Genomic DNA, 22,905 nt, shown 5'->3' with positions numbered 1-22,905 from the left:
TGGTAGGTTTCAACTAATGCTACAAGCAGGCTAAGCCACAAAATGGCACCGGTCTGGTTAACCCATATTGCTGAAAGAAAAACAAAAACTAAAATAAGGCGTGCATCAATCACTAAGTTACTACGTGTGTGAGTTTGTTAACGCTAGGAACACCTTCACAGAACTAATAGGTACATCACGCTAATTTCTAACTTACTATTATGTTTCATTAGTCTACTTGCAGGGCCTAATTCAGATTTTAGTTCCTCAAACCCTCCTTTTAGCGTGATGTAGCTGTCTAATCCTGGAAAACATCCTCATCAATGGCCATTAATTCACGAATCTCCTGTTGGAGCATCTGAGACTTAGAAGGGGTAGGAGAAGGGACGATCATAGCCGTCATTTTGGTAGCACAATAAGAGCAACAGGCTGGACCGCATTGCATACAAAGGCAACAGGTGAAGAGGATGCCTGCAGCTCCAGCTACTATCATCAATAGTTTCCATCCCCAGGTAGATAGGAGTCCCCAGAACCAGCTAGAGAGTGACCAAGACCCATTGTCAGTATGTATTTCCGCAGCAATGCAATGTAGCTTCTGAATAGCTAAATGAACTGTGGGGGCGGAGTCTGGAATGTAAACACAACAGGAGCTGCCGATCACCCGGCATGCTCCTCCTCGATCAGCTAAGATAACGTCTAAAACCATTCTGTTTTGAAGAGAAACGAGTCTCGTAGCCTGAAGCTCTTCCGTTATGTTTGTCATAATATCAGTGGTGATATAAATGACATTTTCCACCACCCTGGACAATCGTCTAACTTCTCGACTTGTGAATATCGGGCCCCAGAATGGGACCAACCCTTTGGCAAAATCAGTAAATTGTTGTAAGGATATATCGGTCTGATCAACTTCAGTCATTCCGAGCTGTCTCCGTTGCCTATGAGGAGCCATTTTTGTACCATATAGCTGATGAGTTTTGTGATAGTCTGAAGGAGCTATATATACAGGGGGGTACAAGAAAGACAAATAACATTGGCCTGCCCATCCTCGCGGTAACCAGGTATAAGCATTTTCCCCACATACAAAATACACATTTGGAGGAGTTAACAGTGGGGGGCTGCTAAAGATTTTCATTTTATATGTATAATTACAGATACTATTCCCAACCTGCACATGCCCTATTCCTTTAAGCATGGGCGTAAAATCCGTTCCGCTCGCGGATTTTGCGGATTTTCGGCAAATTTGCAATCCGCGAACTCTCGCGAACTTGCCGAAAATTCGTAAATCCGTGCGAACCGGATTTTTTGCTTGGTCGCACTTGCCTACTAGAATACTATACAATTTTGCGGGAGTAAACACTTGCGAACACGTAGATGCGGCGGGCAGCGACAATCTCGCAATTGCGAGATTGCAAAATTTGCAATTTTGCACATGAAATCCACCAGCAGGCAGCATTAACCTTGAAAATTATGATTTTTATCAGAATAACTCCTCAGGTTGACATTTGCCTGCACTTTTTTTTGCAAGGAGTCCATTTTGGGGGTGGGGGGTGGGAGGAAGGAAGTGTCCCACAGTCTCCAACTTCCTGTTCCTGTCCAGCAGGCTCCTCCCAGTGCTTTCTTCATGTGCTGGTCACTTTGATTTGGATCTTGACCTGGAAGGATTACTTTTTGTGGATGCTGCTGGATTTTTGCAAAACTGAAAGCACTCAGCAGGTGCAAAAGTTCAATCTTATCATTAGTAACCATTCCCTGTAGTGCCTGGAAGGATTACTTTTTGTGGATGCTGCTGGATATTTGGATTTTTGAAAAACTGAAAGCACTCAGCAGGTGCAAAAGTTCAATCTTATCATTAGTAACCATTCCCTGTAGTGCTTCCTGAGGGGCCCCTTCAGAGTTCAGTTGCCTACTTGCAACTATTCTATGACCCTGCTCTGACCCTCACAGCAGGCTCAGAGAATAGCTACAAGTATACAACAAAGGTCCTGTTAAAAAAATTACACTGCAACAGAAAGCAATTACAGATAAGGAAGCAGGTGCCAGCCTGGAAGTTCAAATTCAGTGACACATTAATCAGCCCCTAATTCATTTATGTCAGTTGAGGCAGGGCAGGTGTGCTATTCCCCCCATAATCTACAGTGATGAACTAGAGGGTGGCATGGGTGCGCCAGAGGGTGGCATGGGTGAGCCAGAGGGTGGCAGTGGTGAAACAGAGGGTGACAGTGGTGAAACAGAGGGTGTTGTGATGAACCAGACGTAGAAACAACATGGTCGCGACCGTTGCTACCCGACAAGTAAGTTCGCGTTTCCGAACTGGTAAAAAACCCTTGCGAAATGACAGAAACACGTGCAAACACAAAAAAAAAGGAATCCGCAAAATTCATGAGAGTTCGCGGATTTTGCGGATTGCGAATCCGTAAATACGCAATTTCGCGGATTGCCAATTCGCAAAATCCGCCCATGCTTATATTCCTTGCACACAAAAAGCAGAGGAGGTATTCAGAATAGGGATGGGCATAATGCCTTCACTGGTGACGTTCCTAGTGATAAACTGCTGGAAATTCTGTGAATGATTGAAGTTAGCGAAATCATAAAGTTCATTTTTCAACCAGGTACTGTTTTCATTACTAGTGTATAAATTCATACAGACATTTGGGTCCAATGATCCTTCCCCTCCATTTCCTGCTGGATCAAAACCCTGGTGTGTCTCAATATAGGCTAAGATCATGTTATAATCTTTCTCCGAATATTGCTTGGGGTTTTCTACATAATGGTTATACATAGCTGATAACATTTGGAACTATGCTTCACAACTTCCTAAATATGAGAAAGGGAGAGAGAGGAATAAATCATGTTTATGCATGACCGATGGCAGAAGCCCGCAAACCCAACAATCTGTCATATTAGTGGTGCTATGCGTTTGATGAAGCATCTCTACGAATCCAATTTTAGCATAAGTCTGGCGATGTCGTTCCTTATGGGGGGCTAAGGAAAACATCAAATGCTCTGGAGGGGCAACAGTAGATGTCAGCATTGCTTGCATGGGATGTTTATATTCTAAATATATGAATATACTCATAAAAATTGCTAATATAACTGTTATCACCACCACAAAAGCTATTTTTACATGCATGATCCAAGCAGAAAACATTGGCTCATAAAAGGGTAAATATCGTGGAGCAAAAGGGTGTTCTTCTTCAGGTACAATACGACCAAAAGGGTACATTCCTAGCTAAAAGTCCAAAAACTACACTGGGCCAAAGCAGACCTTCCTGCCAGAGGGTTCTTCTTCCCTGTGTCCATCTAGAGCCTCACAGGCAGACTCCTATCGTTCATCTCAAGAAAACAAAATCATCGAGTGATGTTCCACGTCGTGGTGCTTCAAGGAAATTCAGCGTACAACCTGGCCTTAGTATGCAAAAGTCTTTCTTTCTGAACAGAGCACAATATCAAAGTTCCAGCTCTCAACGGGTTCAGTCCAGTGTCTCTCTCAGTACCTCAGACAAGAATCTAGCAAGCCCTATTTACTCAAGTCTTTCCTTTTCTCCTAACTGTGTCGTCTGAGGTACCGTGATGTTTTCTTGGCCGCAGGTTGTAACGAACATGACCTGGGACTTCCTGATCAGAAAATAACACAGGAGAAGGTGCGTTTCCTTAATCAGAGCCACTGCTAATAGGAGTAACAGGGACAGGATCAGGGGCAATTGTAGATTCCTCTGCTGCTGCCTCGCCCGATCCCGTCACTCCTTCTTCTTGCCTTGGTTCGATTTCACAGGCGTCAGAAAAAGGAACAAATCTGGTGGCTCTCTCACCCTCCTGTGTCAGAATTCCATCGGGATGCTGCTGATCATAAGGAAGCGGGAGGGGCAGCTTCTTCAGGTGAGACACGTGTATCCAGTGTCTCTTCCCGTCCACCTGTTATGTTATGTTATGTTATGTTATGGGTGTCTTATATAGCGCTCGGCTACTCCGAAGAGTGTCCCGGCGCTTTCAAACCCACAACAGACTGCACTGGGCAAGCACGAAGGAGAAAGAGAGCGAACAAATTACTGACCATAGAGCCACGTCTTCAGACCCTTTCTGAAGGCCAGCAGATTAGATGTACTGCGAAGCGGCAAAGGCAGGGCATTCCAAAGCTGGGGAGCCAAACGTTTAAAGGAGCTTCCCCCCACCCTTGCTTTCCTGACAACAGGGATAAAGGCAAGGTAGAGAGATTCTGATCTTAAGGCTCTAACCGGTTTGTAGAAGGCAAGCCGTTTCTGAATATATTCAGCTCCCACAGCATGAAATGCCTTTTGCGCCAGCGTAAGTGCTTTAAAAACAATCCGCTTCCGAAAAGGCAGCCAATGTAAAGAATGTAAAAGGTCAGAAGCTCTCGCTTGGCGATGCAGGCCAAAAATGGCCCGAGCCGCCGAGTTCTGGACCACCTGTAGTCTTTGGAGAAGGTATTCGGGCAGACCCAAATATAAGACGTTTGAATAGTCCAGTCTCGAACCAATGAGGGCCTGGACCGCAATCTTCCTATGCGCCAGCGGGAGCAGGGGAAGGAACTTACGTAACATTTTAAGGAGGCCATAACAGGTGCCGGCCAATCCAAGGATCTGGGACTTAAGCGTCAAGCTGTTGTCAATCTTGACCCCCAAGTTCTTGGCAATCAAAGACGATGACATGGGAGGGAACATATTCACCGGCCACCACTCCTGCCAGCTCGGGTCAGACTGACACCCGAAGAAGAGCACCTCCGATTTATCTGGGTTGCACTTGAGGCTGTTTCGCTGAAACCATTCGAAAACAGCCCCAAGACACCCACGGATGCTCTCTTTGTCAAACTCAGTTCCTTCCCACAAGTGAAAAGGAGCTGGGTGTCATCGGCGTATGACACGATCTGAGCCCCAAAAGACTCCGCCAGCACCGCCAAAGGGGTCATAAAGATATTAAAAAGAGTCGGGCTCAGCACCGAGCCCTGCTGGACTGCGACCTCCAGAGGCGGTACTTCGGCCGAGTACGGAGGGGCCCAGACCACCTGTCGGCGACCAGCCAATTAAGATCGAAACCAACTCAACACCGTCCCTCTCAGACCGATCTCATGGAGCCTGATGAGGAGACCCTCATGAGGGACGGTGTCGAAGGCCGCCAACAGGTCTAACATTACCAACATGGCTCTTCCTCCTGCATCCAGCACTTCCTTGATAGCCTCATTGACTTCCAATAGCGCTGTCTCGGTGCTTAGGTTGGTCCGGAAGCCAGACTGGTTGGAGTGCAGCAAACTGTCGGTTTCAAGGAAAGTAGAGAGCACAGTGTGCACATGCTTCTCTACTATATTTGCGAGAGCCTTCACTGCCGTTCGCGTAGCCAGGAGGATCTGGTATGGTTTAGACCACCTCAGAGCCAGGCTGGTGTCTCGCTCGTATTTCTTCACCAGCACCCATTGACCAGGCTCCAATCGATGCCTGGGGCCCTCTGGCAGGGGCTGCAATACAGATGCTACCTGCTGATGAATAGAACGGAGATCTTTAGTCAAAGTGTATAGGTTATCTATTAACATAGGATAATCAACATCAGTAAACGATCTCGGTCTAGGTACTCCCCATACATTAGCGGGCCGCCCAAAAATTACTTCGTAGAGTGAAAGGCCAGAACGTGAATGAGGGGTGACCCGTAAAGACATAAGGGCCAGTGGTAGGGTGTCAGGCCATTTCAGACTAGTACTTTCTTGGATTTTTGCCATTTTTAATTTCAGTATTCCATTATATTTCTCAACTAATCCTGCTGATTGGGGATGTCGAGCTGCATGAAATTTCTGTCGAATTTGAAGTCCATTACAGATATATTTGACAAGGGCCCCATGGAAATGTCCCCCGTTGTCAGACCAAATCAAACAGGGCAACCCATATCTAGGGATAAACTCCTTAATGAGAGCTTTCGCTGTGGCCAAAGCAGTGTTTTCCTTGGTGGGGTAAGCCTCAACCCATTTGCTAAAAGCACAAACCACCACCAAGACATATTTCAAATTGTTGACGCGCTCCATGTGGATATAATCCATTTGCAGCACCTCAATATGTAAGGTCGGGGAAGCGAAAATCCCATTAGGACAGCTTCCCCTTTCCCTGGATTATGTTGCAAACAAACGATACAGTATTGGACTAAATGGATAGCCGTCATCTGAATATTGGGATTATTCCACACTGGGTCCAATAATGCGCAAATGCCTTTAGCCCCAATATGAGCTGGGCCATGAGCCATAGTTACGACGGCTTGTACCAAAGCATTGGGCAACAGCCATCGTTGTTTTTCAGTCAAATCCACCCAGCAGTTATTTTCATCCAACCTTCCCACCTCCTGTTCCCATCGGACCAGCTCAACTGGGGTAGCCTCTTTCTGTATCTCTTACACACTTTCTATGGTGTTATTAAACAAATCAGATTCCTCCACCCATCTTGCAGAAGAGGTTACAAACATAGAAGAAAATGTGGACTGAGCAGTCTGTTTAACGACTTGGTCCACAAAAGCATTACCCTCACCTACTTCATCCACTACTGCCTTATGCGCACTGCATTTTATGATTGCTACTTTCTTGGGTAATGTTAGGGCTGTAAGCAGTCGCAACACCAAGGGACCATTCTGTATCTTCTGACCATGAGAGGTAAGAAAACCCTGTTCTCTCCACAGCCGCCCAAAGCTATGGGCCACGCTGAAGGCGTATTGGCTGTCAGTATAGATGTTAACCTCTAACCCCTCACTCAATTCACAGGCTCGTAATAATGCCACCAGCTCAGCAGCTTGGGCTGATCGATAGGGAACTCGAGAAGTCTCAACTGCTGTTTTTAGCATTGGGATTGCATATGCAGCTGTTGTTGTGCCATCTGTTAACTTGAAACAAGAACCATCCACATACAATTCTCCTTGGGGGTCAGATAGAGGAATGTCTGTGAGGTCAATTCTTCCCTTCGTTTCTTCTTCTGTCCGAAAAATACAATCATGGACATCATTTTTAGTTTCCCCTGACGGGAGGGGTAGCAATGTGGCAGGGTTTAAAGTGGCAAATTGTAGCATGCGGGGCAAACAAAGTCAATTCGTAACTGGTAAGGCGTGCACTTGTGAGATGCTGTGTTTTTGTTTTATTTAACAATGCATCCACAGCATGAGGCCCCATTACTGTTAGACTAGAATTTAGGACGAGCCCCTCCGACTGCCGGATGGCCACCGCTACAGCTGCAGTGACAGCTAGGAAGCGCGCTGGCGACATTATCCAATGTGGCCGAGAAGTAAGCACAAGGTCTTTGCTTACCACCAAATCCTTGTGTTAACACTGAAAGCGAGCAACCGTCGACCTCATGCACGAATAGAACAAAAGGTTTACGGTAATCAGGAGTACCAAAGACGGGTGCAGAACAAAGAGCAGATTTCAGAGAGTCAAAAGAAGACTGACATACATCAGTCCAAGGGAGAGGTTCATGCACGTCTTTAGTGGTTAAATGTAACAAAGGTTTAGCAAGAAGAGAAAAATTAGGAATCCATTGGCGACAGTAGGAGGTAATGCCAAGGAAAGCACAAACTTCACGCTGGGTGCAAGGCACAGACATGTTAGAAATAGTAGTAATACGTTCTGGAGTCAAACGCCTTCCCTCCTTCGATAGTAAATGACCCAAGTAGGTCACCTCCTGTCGACAATATTGAAACTTAGACAGGGATACCTTATTACCATTTGCTGCTAGATGGTGCAATAATTTAACAGTGGCATCCTTACAACCTTCCTCAGTATCGGACGCTATTAACAAATTGTCCACATATTGCAAAAGCACACTACCTGCAGGCAGGAGCAAATCATCCAGAACTGCCTTAAGGGCTTGGCTATAGATGCTGGGACTTTCGGTATAGCCTTGAGGTGCGCGACAAAATCTAAAGCTTCGGCCAGATAACGAGAAGCCAAAGATCTGACGGCTACCAGGGTGGATAGGGATACTGAAGAAAGCATTCTTCAGATCGATAACTGAAAAATATTTTGCAGTTGGAGGGATAGTTGTAAGTATGGTAGTTATGTCAGACACCACCGGAAACTGAGGCACTACAATCTTATTAACCTCCCACAGGTCGATCACAAAATGATATGTGTCGACATTCTCTGAATTCCCAGAATCAGAAGCCTTTTTCAAAATCGGGAGAATAGGGCTGTTACAAACATTTGCAGCTGGTTCTTCAACTACACCTTTATCAATTAGATCCTGTATAATAGACAATAAGGCTCGCTCGCCAGCCGGCGAGATTTTATACTGGGGTATCCGTGGCAATTTAACACCAGGTTTCAGCGTAATATGGACAGGAGGGATGTCTAGTTTACCGACATCCGCATACCCTGTTGCCCACAACGTAGTAGGGATGGCATCAAATTCAGGTGGAAGAGGTTAATTTTTAGCAAAACATTGTTTTGTATTATCTTTAGGAGGTTGTATCGTTAAGTAAACACCATCGGGGGAAAAGTAAATTTTCGCATTCAACTTCTTCAACATATCTAAACTTAGTAGATTCTCACCACAATGCGAAGTCAACAAGAAGGGTGAATCAATAGTGGCTGGACCGATAGTGAATGGGAGTGGTTTAGAGATGGGGCTTACCACCGGCACTCCTGAAAATCCCACTGAAACATTATTTTGCCCGTACAGAGCCGCCACTGGGACCAATGATCGAGCAACAGAACTATTCATTGCTCCGGTGTCAATTAGAAAATTCTCGGAAGTCCCCATCAATTCCCCCTTCACATAGGGTCCTTGTTGATTGACTGGTATCGACACTTGGCCCCCACTCTGTCCTTGGCTGTCCTCTGCATAATCATACCCATCTTGGTCCCCGAATGCATAGTCCTCGTTAAAGTACTGCCTACCTTGAGGATTATCAAAATGATTTCGTTCGTATTTTCCTTGCGCCACTTCTTCTCTACGCATATCACTTCGGTCTGGGCCACCTCGACCACGTCCCCGCCCTTGAACAGCTCCGTTCTGTGCTAACAATAATGGACACTGGGCTCTCCAATGTCCTTCCTGTTTACAGTACGCACACTGATTTATCCCCAACGCCGGGGCTGGGCCTCCACCCCTTCCTGTCCCCACCCCTCTGGACACGGGCCCTCGAACGCCTCATCCTCCTCCTCGTCCTCTAACAACTTGTTGTAAAAACTCCCGAGTCTTGAGGTCCTTAGCCTTCTTTTCTATTTTATCCTTACTCTCATTTTCCCTATGCTCATAGTACTGGCCCATACACAATTTCACAGAAGGAGTGGAAGTAGTCCAAGTGCTCTCGGCGGCTTGTAGCCGAGTAGAGAATTCTGGTAACAAGTTGGTTACAAAACGATTTACGAACAACCGGATCCCGCCCTCTGTGGCAAGGTCCTGTCCGCTAAAATCGATGAATGTACCTTCAAACCGAGTATAGAAATCGGAAACACTCTCGTCTTTCTTTTGTTTGCAGGCGGTCAATTTATCCCAGTCAACTTTACGTGGAGGAATCAAGGTGTGCATGTAAGCAATTCTTTTCACCGGGAGAGTAGTAATTTCATCTCTTGGCTTGTCCCCAGGTTTGCGATCCTGATCCCAGTCTTTCAACTGGTTCCAGGTCCCCCCCCAATTCTGCTGCATGATCAGTGTCATGAACCTGTCACCATATATCTACAGGGACCAACAATCCAAAAAACAATTCAACATCAGCCAAAGTCATTACAGCTGAGGCTGCAGCTTCAGTTAATTCTTTATAGTAAGCTGTGGGATTCTTTCGAGGGTCAGGAAGCTGTGATTTTAAAGCTAAGACTTCACTCCTTTTCCATGGAGTGTATACCCATTGCTCCTGAAACCGCGCCTCTACTCAATTCCTCGTAACTACGTTTTGATGATCACGTACTTCGGGTATTTCAGGATGAAAAATGGGGGACACTTCCCTCATAGGATGTTGTGAATCCCAATTGGGACATCGCACAAACACTCTACCTCGATACTTTACCAATGTCTCTACGTTCTTATACACTTCTGTCGGACTTAAATCAAACTTGTGAGTTCGATCCAAAATATCATACAGTATCTGAGGAGCCATCCCATCCCGAAAACATTTTTTCCAAACTTCAATAAGGTAGCGAGACATTTGGCGCAAAGCATGCTGCTGCATAACAGGTTCAAGGTCCCTTATGGTACTCCATAAATCCGCCACTGTATATATATCTTTCCTCATCCATTTAACTGCTTGTTCTGTTATAGCTTCTTTCTCACCATAGCCCAACGATGCTCTTGTAAATAACCGCCTAACATTCAGCCTGCTTGTATCCCCTAATGGAGTGTGGTCCCTTACTTCAGGGGTCGCACCAGCCGATTGGGAGGTCCATATGGGACTTGGAGTTGCCAAAATTACGGGGGAATTTCCCAGGGATTGTCGTGCATCAGGGATAAGGGTAGCCGTGTCTCTCAATGAGGTAGGTGCGGCACGAGACGTACATGCAGGGGCTAGAGACACATCCACATCTGGGGCGGAAGCTAGAGGAGCAGTAGTCGAGTGAAGAGGTACAACGGGGTATATACATTGCGGCGCATACGGGGGAGGTCGAACAGTTAATAAATCCTGTATTTCGTCTTCAGCTTCATTTCGAGTCACATAACTTTTGTCTACCTGTAACCTAAACTGTCTATCTAAACAGTCAATATTCTGTTCAGTCTGATTTTTATCATAGGCAATGGCTTTCTGGGTCACAGTCTTTCCTTGTTTTATCTTTATTCATTTCTCTGCTCTAATCCGTCTCCGTTTTGCTTCTTTTTGCCAGGTATTGAGGGAGTCAAACATGGCCTGCCGGCTGCGTTTGGCAAACAGACAGTCTTGTAAATACTGAATCTTTTTCTCGTCGAAGGACCCGGTCAGCGGCCACTGTAATTCGACATTATCTTTGGTGTATTTATGCCATAAAGTATGAAATAAAAGTGGTGTAATCCCGTGCTTATAATACATATCATGACTGGGGCTCCCCTCCGGAGGGGCCGGCTGGCTTTCGTCCAGTCTCGTACCCTTCCGGCAAATACAACCAAAACATAGCTTACTAAAGCACGGCATTGTCTTTTCCTATAGTCTAGTTACTTTATTTGGAAAGGAAAAAAAAATATTATTGACAACACTCTCATACACATGGCCATGTTCAACTCAACTTCAATTACGCACACACAATACACAAACAACAATCCTTTGAACAACATAAAGGATGAAACAATTTCGTACCAAGCAAAAAGAATAGTCCGTCGACTCCTGCTTATGGAGAACTCGTGTACCTTTCCAAAATTTCAAAAGCCCAAAATCAAGTAGTCTCGTCCTTAGACTACCTAGAGATAGCCACACAGGTTTCTAAACCACAGACCGACCTACGGGCCATCCGGCAGCCTTCATGGTTTACCTACTGTGCTATTCTGGCTTAGCCCGCTTTTTCAAGCACCGCTCCAGATCTGCCCAGGGGCTACCCAATCGTGACTGCCAGCATTCCCGAGAGCAGTCCGGCCGGTTGTGAACTTCTTCCTCAAGTCACACCTAGGCGTCTGGTTCAGATCTATATTAATCCCCAAGTCTGCCCAAAACAGGAGCGCCTGCCCGTGCAGTCTCAATACTGCCCCGTCAGACCCCCTTCAAGTTCTCCGTGGTCTCGAACCACCAAATACTCCAATCAAAATCAAAGGGATATCCAACACAAAACAAGACGATTCACTCACCTGGTGCACTCAGGTTTGATTCAAGTTTCTCCACTGCCAACTCCTGAAGACCAACACGGTCTGCTTCTGGGTTATACCCGTAGGACTCCGGCGTGGGGTCACTAGCAGCTGGGGCTCTCCTGATCGAGAGAGCGGAGTAACTCTCAAACTTCGGTCAGTCCTCCCCCTCGACCAAGATTACCCTTCCCAATGTCCCGCTCCATTCCGATTACGGAGGGACGACCCCAACGCAGAGTCCCGGCGGAGTCGCCAACTGAAGTACCGAAAAATAAATAAAACCATATAGAGCTATACTTACTAATAGCCCCCAATACCAATTACCAATAATCAGTCAGTCGGCAGTGAAGAAAGTTCAATCGTTTATTAAACAAACAACTCTGCCAGAGGAGCCTCCCGCGACCTAACCCCTCGAGGTCTGCTGAGAAGACTGCTGGCACATTATCAAGAGATCACATATATACTGTTACATTTCGAAACCGTTACCTAAGAAGGAAAAATACAAGTTGGGACATGGTTGGTGCAAAGGAAAGACCATATATGGGACACAAAGCATCCTTAGTTTAGCTCAGCTCGTTATAGCAAGGTCGGTGAGGATGACTCCCTTCTGCCAGCTCTAGGAGAGTCCGCACAGCGCCTCCTGGAATGTGCTTATCTGGCCTACCCCCACCTACAACCTTGACAGGCCTAACATGCAGAAGCAGCAGTTTATTACATGTGTCTGATTGCTTGAGAGAGAATGGCTCTCGCCAACTATAATGGTAGGTTTCAACTAATGCTACAAGCAGGCTAGGCCACAAAATGGCGCTGGTCTGGTTAACCCATATTGCTGAAAGATAAATGAAAACTAAAATAAGGCGTGCATCAATCACTAAGGTACTAGGTGTGTGAGTTTGTTAACGCTAGGAACACCTTCACAGAACTAATAGGTACATCACGCTAAATTCTAACTTACTATTATGTGTCATTAGTGTACTTGCAGGGCCTAATTCAGATTTTAGTTCCTCAAGACACTCAGGGGCACAACCACATCGCTCAGGGACACCACCACATCACTCAGAGACACCACCACATCACTTAGGGACACCATCACATTAATCAGAGACACCACCAAATCACTCAGGGGCACCACCACATCACTCAGGGACACCACCACATCACTCAGGGACACCACCACATCACTCAGGGACACCACCACATCACTCGGGGACACCATCACATCACTCGGGGACACCACCACATTACTCTGGGATACCACCACATCACTCTGGGACACCACCACATCACTCTGGGACACCACCACATCACTCTGGGACACCACCACATCACTCTAATACACCACCACATCGCTCAGGGGCACCACCACATCACTTAGGGACACCACCACATCCCTCGGGGACACCACCACATTACTCTGGGATACCACCACATCACTCTGGGACACCACCACATCACTCTGGGACACCACCACATCACTCTAATACACCACCACATCGCTCAGGGGCACCACCACATCATTTAGGGACACCACCACATCACACACAGACACCACCATATCACTCAGAGGCACAACCACATCGCTCAGGGACACCACCACATCACTCACAGACACCACCACATCACTCAGGGGCACCACCACATCACTCAGGGACACCACCACATCGCTCAGGGACACCACCACATCGCTCGGGGACACCACCACATCGCTCGGGGACACCACCACATCACTCGGGGACACCACCACATCACTCGGGGACACCACCACATAACTTGGGGGCACCACCACATCACTCTGGGATACCACCACATCACTCTGGGACGCCACCATATCACTGTGGGACACCGCCACATCTCTCTAATACACCACCACATCACTCTAATACACCACCACATCACTCGGGGACACCACCACATTACTCTGGGATACCACCACATCACTCTGGGACACCACCACATCACTCTGGGACACCACCACATCACTCTAATACACCACCACATCGCTCAGGGGCACCACCACATCACTTAGGGACACCACCACATCACTCACAGACACCACCATATCACTCAGGGGCACAACCACATCGCTCAGGGACACCACCACATCACTCACAGACACCACCACATCACTCAGGGGCACCACCACATCACTCAGGGACACCACCACATCACTCAGGGACACCACCACATTGCTCGGGACACCACCACATCGCTCGGGGACACCACCACATCACTCGGGGACACCACCACATCACTCGGGGACACCACCACATCACTCGGGGGCACCACCACATCACTCTGGGTTACCACCACATCACTCTGGGACACCACCATATCACTGTGGGACACCACCACATCTCTCTAATACACCACCACATCACTCTAATACAGCACCACATCACTCAGCCCAACCACATCATCACTCAGCACCACAACAGCACTGTCCTTGCTTGCTACCAATAAGCATTGCCATAGCCAATAGGACTCACATTAGGAAAGTGTAAGCTATTGGCTTTGTGAAGAACAATGCTATTAATTTATATATTTTCAAAGCTAACACATATTAGAAAAAGTTGTCATTTACAATACCAATAGCTCACACTTTCCTAATGTGAGACCTATTGCATTGCAAATGCTTGTTGTTATTTGGTGCAAATCAATTCAGTAGTTGTTGAGAAATTTAGGAAGAAAACCATAGTGATATCTCTGGCTGCAGAGACTTCGCGAAAAAAGACAAGCCTGTGCAAGTCAAAAGAAAGAAAGTGAAACGAAAGAAAAGGAGGCAGAGTAGAAATATTCTGACCACCAAACCATGGTCTTGGGAGCTCCTGGGACCCCGCCATGGCATAAAAGTATTTTTTTTTATGTTGCTGAGAAATCACGGTATTCGTGTATTCGCTGACATTTGTTTTTTAAAATTCGAGCGAGTGCTACCGCGCTTGCTTTTAAATAACTACCTGGTGCTCAGGGTCCCGGGCCATATCATAAATATAGGAGCAGGGCGCCCAAGGCCCCCCTCCTAGGGCTTATCAAAGCCCTGGGGACAGCCACCTCCCTGTGGTAAATTACAATAACATGGAGGGGCCACGTGGACCCCCTTGCCTCTGGCTCACCACCTCCACATGGCTTTTTATATTTGGCTTGGGGGTGCTCATGGACCCACCCCCGAGGTCTACCATCTCCCCGGGGGCAAACTCTAAAATAGGGGTGGTCCTTGTGGCCCCCTACTTCTGAGTCGTTCTTGGCCCCAGAGACTGCCACCTCCCAGGGCAGGCCCTATGAGAAGATGAGTGGTGGAGAAAGAGTGCATGACCTCCAAAGACCTCTCAGCAATCCTGCTGTGTGGGCCCTACTGGAGGTAACAGGAGGGCTTGTTGTCCACCGGTGAGGGGTGATGGTAGGTGGTCTTGTGGCCTTCATAATGTCAAGACAAAGAGTGAAAGACTGCACCACACAGCCTGCTCTGCACCACATGAAACACTGCACCACACAGGCCGCTCTGAACCACACAGGCCACACAGAGCACTACACCACACAGGCCACTCTGCACCACACAGTCCTCTCTGCACCACGTGAAAAAACGCACCACAAAGGCTGCTCTGCACCACATGAAGCTCTCCACACCACTCAGGCTGCTCTGTACCACATGGAACACTGCACCACACAAGCCGCTCTGCACCACATTAAACACTGCACACACAAGACACTCTGCATCTCATGAATCTCTCCACACAGTAGTCCTCTGCACCACATGGAACACTACACCACACAGTCCACTCTGCACCACATGAAGCTCAGTCCACGACACATAAGTCGCTCTGCAACACATGGAACACTGCTCCACAGAGGCCGCTCTGCACCAAATGAAACACAGAGGCCACTCTGCACCACCTGAAGCTCTCCACACCACTCAGGTTGCTCTGCACCATATGGAACAACACACCTCACAGGCCACTTTGCACTACATAGAAAACTTGACCACACATGCGCTCTGCACTACATGGAACCCTGCACCACACAGGTCACTCTGCACCACATGGAAAACTTCACCACACAGGCCGCTCTGCACCACACAGTCCACACTGCGCCACACGGAACACTACACCACACAAGCCGCTTTGCAACACATGAAGCTCTCCACACTACACAGTCCTCTCTGCAACACATGAAACAACGCACCACACAGGATGCTCTGCACCACATGTTGCTCTCCACAGCACATCATCATCATCATCTGTACCACATGGAACACTGCAACACACAGGCTGCTCTGCTCCACATTAAACACTGCACCACACAGGATGCTCTGCATCTCATGAAGCTCTCTACAATGCACAGTCCTCTCTGCACCACATGGAACAATGCCTCACACAGGTCGCTCTGCACCACATGGAACACTGCACCACACAGGCAGCTCTGCACCTCATGGAACATTGCACCACACAGGCTGCTCTGCACCACATGGAACACTGCACCACACAGGCTGCTCTGCACCATATGGAACATTGCACCACACAGGCTGCTCTGCACCACATGGAACACTGCACCACACAGGCAGCTCTACACCTCATGGAACATAGCACCACACAGTTTACTCTGCATCACATGGAACACTGCACCACACAGGCAGCTCTGCACCTCATGGAACAATGCACCACACCGGCAGCTCTGCACCACATGGAACACTACCCCACACTGGTTGCTCTGCACCACATGTAACACTACACCACACAGGCCTGCTCTACACCACATGAAGCTCAGTCCACAGCATACAGGTCGCTCTGCACCACATGGAACACTACACCACATATGCCGCTCTGCACCACATGAAGCTCATTCCACACCACACAGGTCGCTCTGCACCACATGGAACACTACACCACACAGGCCGCTCTGCACCACATGAAGCTCAGTCCACACCACTCAGGTCACTCTACACCACATGGAACACTACACCACACAGGCCGCTCTGCACCACATGAAGCTCAGTCCACACCACTCAGGTCACTCTACACCACATGGAACAACGCACCACAAAGGCCGCTTTGCACTACATGGAACATTTCACCACACAGGCTGCTCTGCAAAACATGGAACTTCACATGAAACACTGCACCACACAGGCCGCTCTGCAAAACATGAAACACTGCACCACACAGGCCGCTCTGACCCACGTGAAGCTCTTCACACCACACAATGTGTTCAGCATCACATAAGGTGCACCACAAGACGGGTTTCTCTGCGCACAGGATTGTCAGCAACACAGTGCATCCGGGAGAAAAGCCTTTGCAAAAATAACAGCAATTTAGAATGTTTTAATGCCATTTATGGACTATAAATACTTCATTAAACTATGTTGGACTTCAAAAAGTTTTCCATCAATAAATGTCGTGTATATGTCAGAAATGGTACTATAATTCTGCCTACACGGATGTAGAATCATTTCTGGTATATGTACGGGAGTTACAATACTTTAAACCATTTACTACCACAGAAGCAACAAAAGCGTGCAAAACTGGTTCGCGCTGTTTTACGCAGTAAGGTTCTTTAGCAAGGATTGACTCGTGTTCCTCATCACCAAGAAGAATTTCAAATTATGTGTTCCTTCCCTCATATAATGTGCTTTTGATTGTCTGTTTTGCCATCCTTTCTTTGAGTGGAGTGAACCTCTATGCTGGGATAAAAGAGGGGCGGGGAGAGGGGGGGGGGCAGCTGCCCTTTGGTGTCCGGGTTTACAGGGGGTGATCGCCGGCACGCTCGCGGCGGCATCTCTAAAGGCCGGGAGACAAAGGGCGCAGGACAAGGTGTGAACGGCCTCTGCCCTCCTCCCCCGGCTCCCATAAAGCCGGCCTCCCCCGCAGACCCTCAGACACATTCACTCCTCTGCCGCTGCAGAGCTGCTCCTGACCTCGCTCCCACGCGCAGCCATGAAGAAGTCATCCCCCGAGAGAGCCTTCAAGGGCATGAGAAAGGTACATGTCCGGGCCCTCCGGCCCCTGCCCCCTCGTGGCACTTTGGGTTCTCAGTCCCCCTGGAACGCGCGCTCTTGGTTTCACCGGCTCCCCTAATATATTGCCTTGTTAGGGTCCACTCTGCCCCTTAGCTCAGTTGCCCTGGCATCTCTTGCCCTCAGGATGCAGAGGGTCCACCCCCACCCAGCGTTCTCCCGGTGATGAGGACAGTCCTGGTTCTAACTTTCTCCTGCGTTTTCCCCTCAGCTCCTGAAGCCCGTGGTGGAGAAGAGGCGACGAGAACGGATAAACTCGAGCCTGGAGACTTTGCGCATACTGCTGCTGGAGAAGCGGCCGACCGAGGTGAGCATTGCCCCTGTGTGCCCCCCCTCCCCCCCAACCCGCTAAGGAGAATAGCCTGCCCGTATGTACAACCCTCTTGCCCCCCTCCGATTAACTCTTCCTGATGTGCGCACAATTTATCCAAGAGCCGCCTTGTGCGCAGGGCTCCTAGTCTCTGGGCGCTTGGACTCTTTGACGTCAGGGGTGGAGGAGACAGGTGGTAACTATCAGTGATGCAGAAGGTGCAGTGGTACAGAGGCCCACGCGTGTCAGGGTACCATCGTACTCCACTTATGGCTGTATTTCATTATTTAAAAGGGGGTAAATGACCAATCTCCATTGCTTGTGTTAGGACCGAGGCCCAGCCGTGCCACTGGCGAGAGGCTCGGGGTCTCCAGGCCAATAGGCTGGGCCATTGTCAAGGCTCCTCAGACTGTCCGGGTTTATCCAGCTCCTTTCGGGTGCTTCCCGGAGTCTCACCCCTTGTCTGAGTCAGAAGGACGGAGCTCTACCCACACACGTGCTTCTCGCAGTTCCTCCCATCTGGCGCCGCGTGAAATGTGCTCAGGGTTGGGTCGTGTTTGCAACGAGCTGTGGCTTTCATGCAGGGACGTTGTAATGCATGGGCAAAGTGGGCAGTTGCCCAGGGCCCAACCTTGCTAAGGGAGTCTGCGAAAGTCATCGTTCTGTCACTTCTGTTTACTTAGTACCTCGACCACTCTCACGCCAACAGCCTTGTTTACTCCTCGACTCTTTCTCTCTCTAACCAGTGTCGTTCTAAGTTTTGGACACCAGGCATGTCAGCTGTTTTTCCTTGCCCCGTGTTCAGATCTATATTGCCTGGCATTATGTGAGCTTGAATAAGTAAAGTGTGTACTACACGTTAGCGTTGTCTCATCAGGGGGTCCCAAAATGTGTCATTCTCAAGGTAGATGCGTGATCAGATGTGAGTAGAGTTTAGGACTCACACTAACAACTGAGTGGACCCAGACGTTCATCTTTCAAAGGTCGCCAGATCGGGCCCAGTACACTGTCTTTTAATTACGCGTATTGCCGCAGCGGGAGGGGGGTGGGTGTGAGAAGGCGGCGTGTGACACTGGCAGAGAGAGTGGTCGGATGCCGCCCATCACTGAGGGCACGGTGGTGGTAGGGGTCGATGGGACTCGTGAAGGGGATATCCGGCGAATGACCTTTAGAAGTGCCCTGACTCTTGCATTCTGGGGTCACTATTTAAGGATAATGACAGCGTAACGCATGCCGCTCTCCTGCGCTCCCTGGCTTCTCACTCAAAGTTTTGCAAAGTTATTGAAATATTTGCACCCTAATGCCAGGTGCCACGTTAATTTAAGCACATGGCGGCGTTGACTTGCCTGGCACTTTGAAAGTGTTTCAGCTTTGCTGACACGCTCTGTGTGTACCACTGTGGAGGGGTGCCTTGTTGTTTAGACGGTCACTTTGATGAAAGTGTATCTGAAATGGTAGTTGGATTATCAAATTGAAATGCACCTAGCATTTGCCAGCTAGGCTTTTAATTTTATTTTTATGTGGCCGTTCATTGCTGTGCTGTTGCATCACTAGTTTTAGAGTGCTTCCAAGCAGGTTAGATTGCTGTTTGTAGAGTCCTCTGGGGCTGGTTCGCTTGTTAGTTCCAGAGTACCCCCTGTACTAGTTCAAGGTTGCTAATTTCACAGCTCCCCTGTACTGCTAGTTTGCCAGTTACAGATTTTTCCAGTTCTGGTTTGATTGCTGGTTTGTAAATGCTGCCATGCTGGTTATAATTTAAGTTTCAGTGCTCAATTGCCAGTTAGACTGTTCTCTGAGATTGCTCAAGCACCTGGTTAGATCACCAGCAGTTGACTACTCTAAAGCTAGTTACCTAACCAGGTGTTTTAGCAATCTCAAACTAACACTCTCACCAATTGAGTACTCTAAAACTAGTGAAGTGTTTGTTTGAGATTACTCAAGCACCTGGTTAGATAACTAGTATTAGAGTGCTGAATCGCCGAATAGAGTGATAGTTTGAATATTACTCAAGCACATTATTAGATGACTAGTTTTAGAGTGCTCAATCGCCGGTTAGTGTTAGTTTGAGATTACTCAAGCACCTGGTTAGATTACCAGCAATTTATCACGCTAAAACTACTAATCTATACAGGTGCTTGAGCAATCTCGAGCTAACACTCTGAAAGGCAATTGAGCACTCTAAAACTAGTAGAGTGTTAGTTTGAGAATGCTTAAGCACCTGGTTAGATAGCTAGTGTCAGAGTGCTCCATTGCTGGTTAGATTGCTAGTTTTAGAGTTCTCGAGTGCTGGCAAGATAGTGAAAGAGCTGTGAGAGCGCTCCACTGTTGCTAGAACATGGCTGTGCTCGTTAGTGTATTCCTTTGAGTGTGATCCAGACTTGGTTAGAGTTATATATTTGAGAGCACTAGAGTTGGTTAAACTCTTACATTATCAATTGCTCTAGTATGGCTTAAATTATTACTTGTCAGCGCTTGATATCTGATTAGACTATTACATTGAGTGTTGCTTGTGTGAACATATTGTATTGTAATTGCATTTATATGGTGCTCACTACCCCTGACGATACGTCAATGCGCTTTTTTCGGCGAGTAGCACGCTACTCTGGAACCCATAAAGGATTAGTGTTGAATTAGTATAGTGAAATGTGAAAGTAATTTGATTGGTGGATATTAGTCAGTTATTTGGAGTGGGAAGGATAGCGGAGGGATAGAAGATGGAAAAAGGTTTGCATTTATTTGGCGTTTGTTAACCCTGATAGGGTGTTGAAGCACTTTTTGTGGCGAGTAGCACACTACTCCTGAACCCATAAAAGATTAGTGTTGAATTAGTATAGTGAAATATGAAAGTAATTTGAGTGGTGGATATGTTAGTCAGTTATTTGGATTGAGAAGGGTACGAGGGGGTTGGAAGAGGGAAAAAGGTTTGCATTTCTATAGCGCTTGTTATCCCTGATGGGGTGTTGAAGCGCTTTTTTGGCGAGTAGCACACCACTCCAGTACCCATAAACGATTAGTGTTGAAAATTAGTATAGTGAAATAGGAAAGTAATTTGAGTGATGGATATGTTATTGAGCTATTTGGATAGAGAAGGGTAGTGGCGGGATAGAAGAGGGAAAGAGGTTAGCATTTATATAGCGATTGCCACCCCTGATGGGATGCTGAATCGCTTTTTTTGCCGAGTAGCACTCTACTCTGGAACCCATAATGGATTAGTGTTGAATTAGTATAGTGAAATATGAAAGTAATTTGAGTGGTGGACATGTTAGTTATTTGGATTGAGAAGGATAGGGGAGGGATAGAAGAGGGAAAAGGTTGGCAATTTATATAGCATTTGCTACCCTCTGATGAGGTGTTAAAGCGCTTTTTCGACTCTAGTAACTGACTTATCACTTCCAGAGAGCTCCACAACTTGTTAGACCATAACTATGAGAGCCCTCCAGTACTGGCTAAACTATCGCACTGAGAGCACTTCAATGCTGGTTGAATTGTCACTTTAGCATTACTCAAGTGTTTATGCACTCTAACCCTGGTTGTATGTTTATTAGGGCATGTGCCCATCTGTGTCATCTTTACTGCATAATTCCCAAGTTCTCATCCAAGCATTGTTTCTTCTTTCACAGAAGCTGAAAAACCCCAAGGTGGAAAAAGCAGATATTTTGGAGACTGCGGTGCAGTTTATCAGAGCTCAAAACCGGAGTCTCGAGCCCCCACCTGATGAAAGGCAGATCCACCAAGCTGGCTACCATGACTGCCTCCAAAGAGCCGCCTTCCTCTTGAATGTCAACCAGGACATTGCACCGGAGATGAAAGTTTTCCTCGGTGGATACTTCGCTTCATGCCTCGATCAGCTGCAAACCTCCTCTATGCTGCTCCCACCTGGGGCCAGCTTATTGAAAGGCGAAGTTCATAGACACCTGCCGGAGGCTGACTCAGTCGTCTCTGGGGCATCTTCAGGGAGAGACCTGCACTTTATTACACCCTTCAGGACCCTACCTTCACATTCAAGTAGGTTTGGTGAGATGCAGGCCCCACCACAGCCTTCTTGTGCACATCATCAGAACTTCCAAGATGGCGGTCTGCACACCAGCCAGAATGTTGGACCCCAAACAAACAATGACTTGCCAGCTCTGATCTCTGCAGTGTGGAGGCCCTGGCCTTAGGTGCATGCCATGTCTGGTGACCAGCACCAGAGAGGTTCTTCTTCTTGGAATGGACATCCTTCAGAAGGAAGCTCACATGTGTTATGTCTTTGCTCAAGCTTGCAGGCATCTTGTTTGGATAAGATGTGGAGAACTGAAGCAAAGGACAAAGAGACCTCTGGTCAAGGTCTGGAGCTCTAGAGGTCTAATCCCTCTGGATTCTTGTAGGTCTCATGGCTGTGTGAAGGCACGTCTTTGCTGCTTAGTACAAGGATGCAGCGCATTCCTCTCTAGGTACTTGATTCAGCCATGAACCACAGGGGCAGTGATAGCTCCCATGGCTCTCCCTTTAGTGCCCTGTGATATGTAGCACGCATTGGGGGCCTCCGTAAGTGGTTGAATCAGACACACTCCTAATAGTCCCAGTTTTGCTAGTTTTAGATAAAGGCTCACAATAAGTTGAGCTGGAGATGGCATCCTCTGCATCCCATTAATGGGCAATGAGACCAAGAGGAAGAAGAGCTGGACTGTGGATCCATGCAGGTTTCATGCCCACTGTCAGCGATGCAGCACTTCTCAAGGCCATAACTAAGGATGCCCCCTCAGATGTTGACTGATTCCCAGCTCAATCAAATGACTGTTTTCTGCCATTCCAGTTGTTAATGTGATGTTCCAGCCTGCCACTGGTTGCCTGGAGTATTTTGCCACAGCCTCTGCCAATAAACCCCCAACCTACTCAATAAAGCAGAGTTTTCA

General features: G+C 47.6%; 1 protein-coding gene across 1 annotated transcript; it reads left to right on the top strand.

Annotated features, from left to right (window-relative positions):
- The first annotated feature begins 17,620 nt into the window (after nucleotides 1-17,620).
- On the top strand, nucleotides 17,621-22,170 carry LOC144799109 (transcription factor HES-7.1-like). The gene is made up of 3 exons (XM_078670304.1): nucleotides 17,621-17,665; nucleotides 17,912-18,007; nucleotides 21,631-22,170. Exons 1-3 carry the CDS (start codon nucleotides 17,621-17,623, stop codon nucleotides 22,168-22,170), a joined length of 681 nt encoding a protein of 226 aa, XP_078526430.1.
- Nucleotides 22,171-22,905: the final 735 nt, after the last annotated feature.

The sequence above is a fragment of the Lissotriton helveticus genome, chromosome 12, assembly GCF_964261635.1.
Source record: "Lissotriton helveticus chromosome 12, aLisHel1.1, whole genome shotgun sequence".
NCBI classification, from domain to species: domain Eukaryota; kingdom Metazoa; phylum Chordata; class Amphibia; order Caudata; family Salamandridae; genus Lissotriton; species Lissotriton helveticus.
This window is presented reverse-complemented; position numbering and strand designations above follow the sequence as displayed.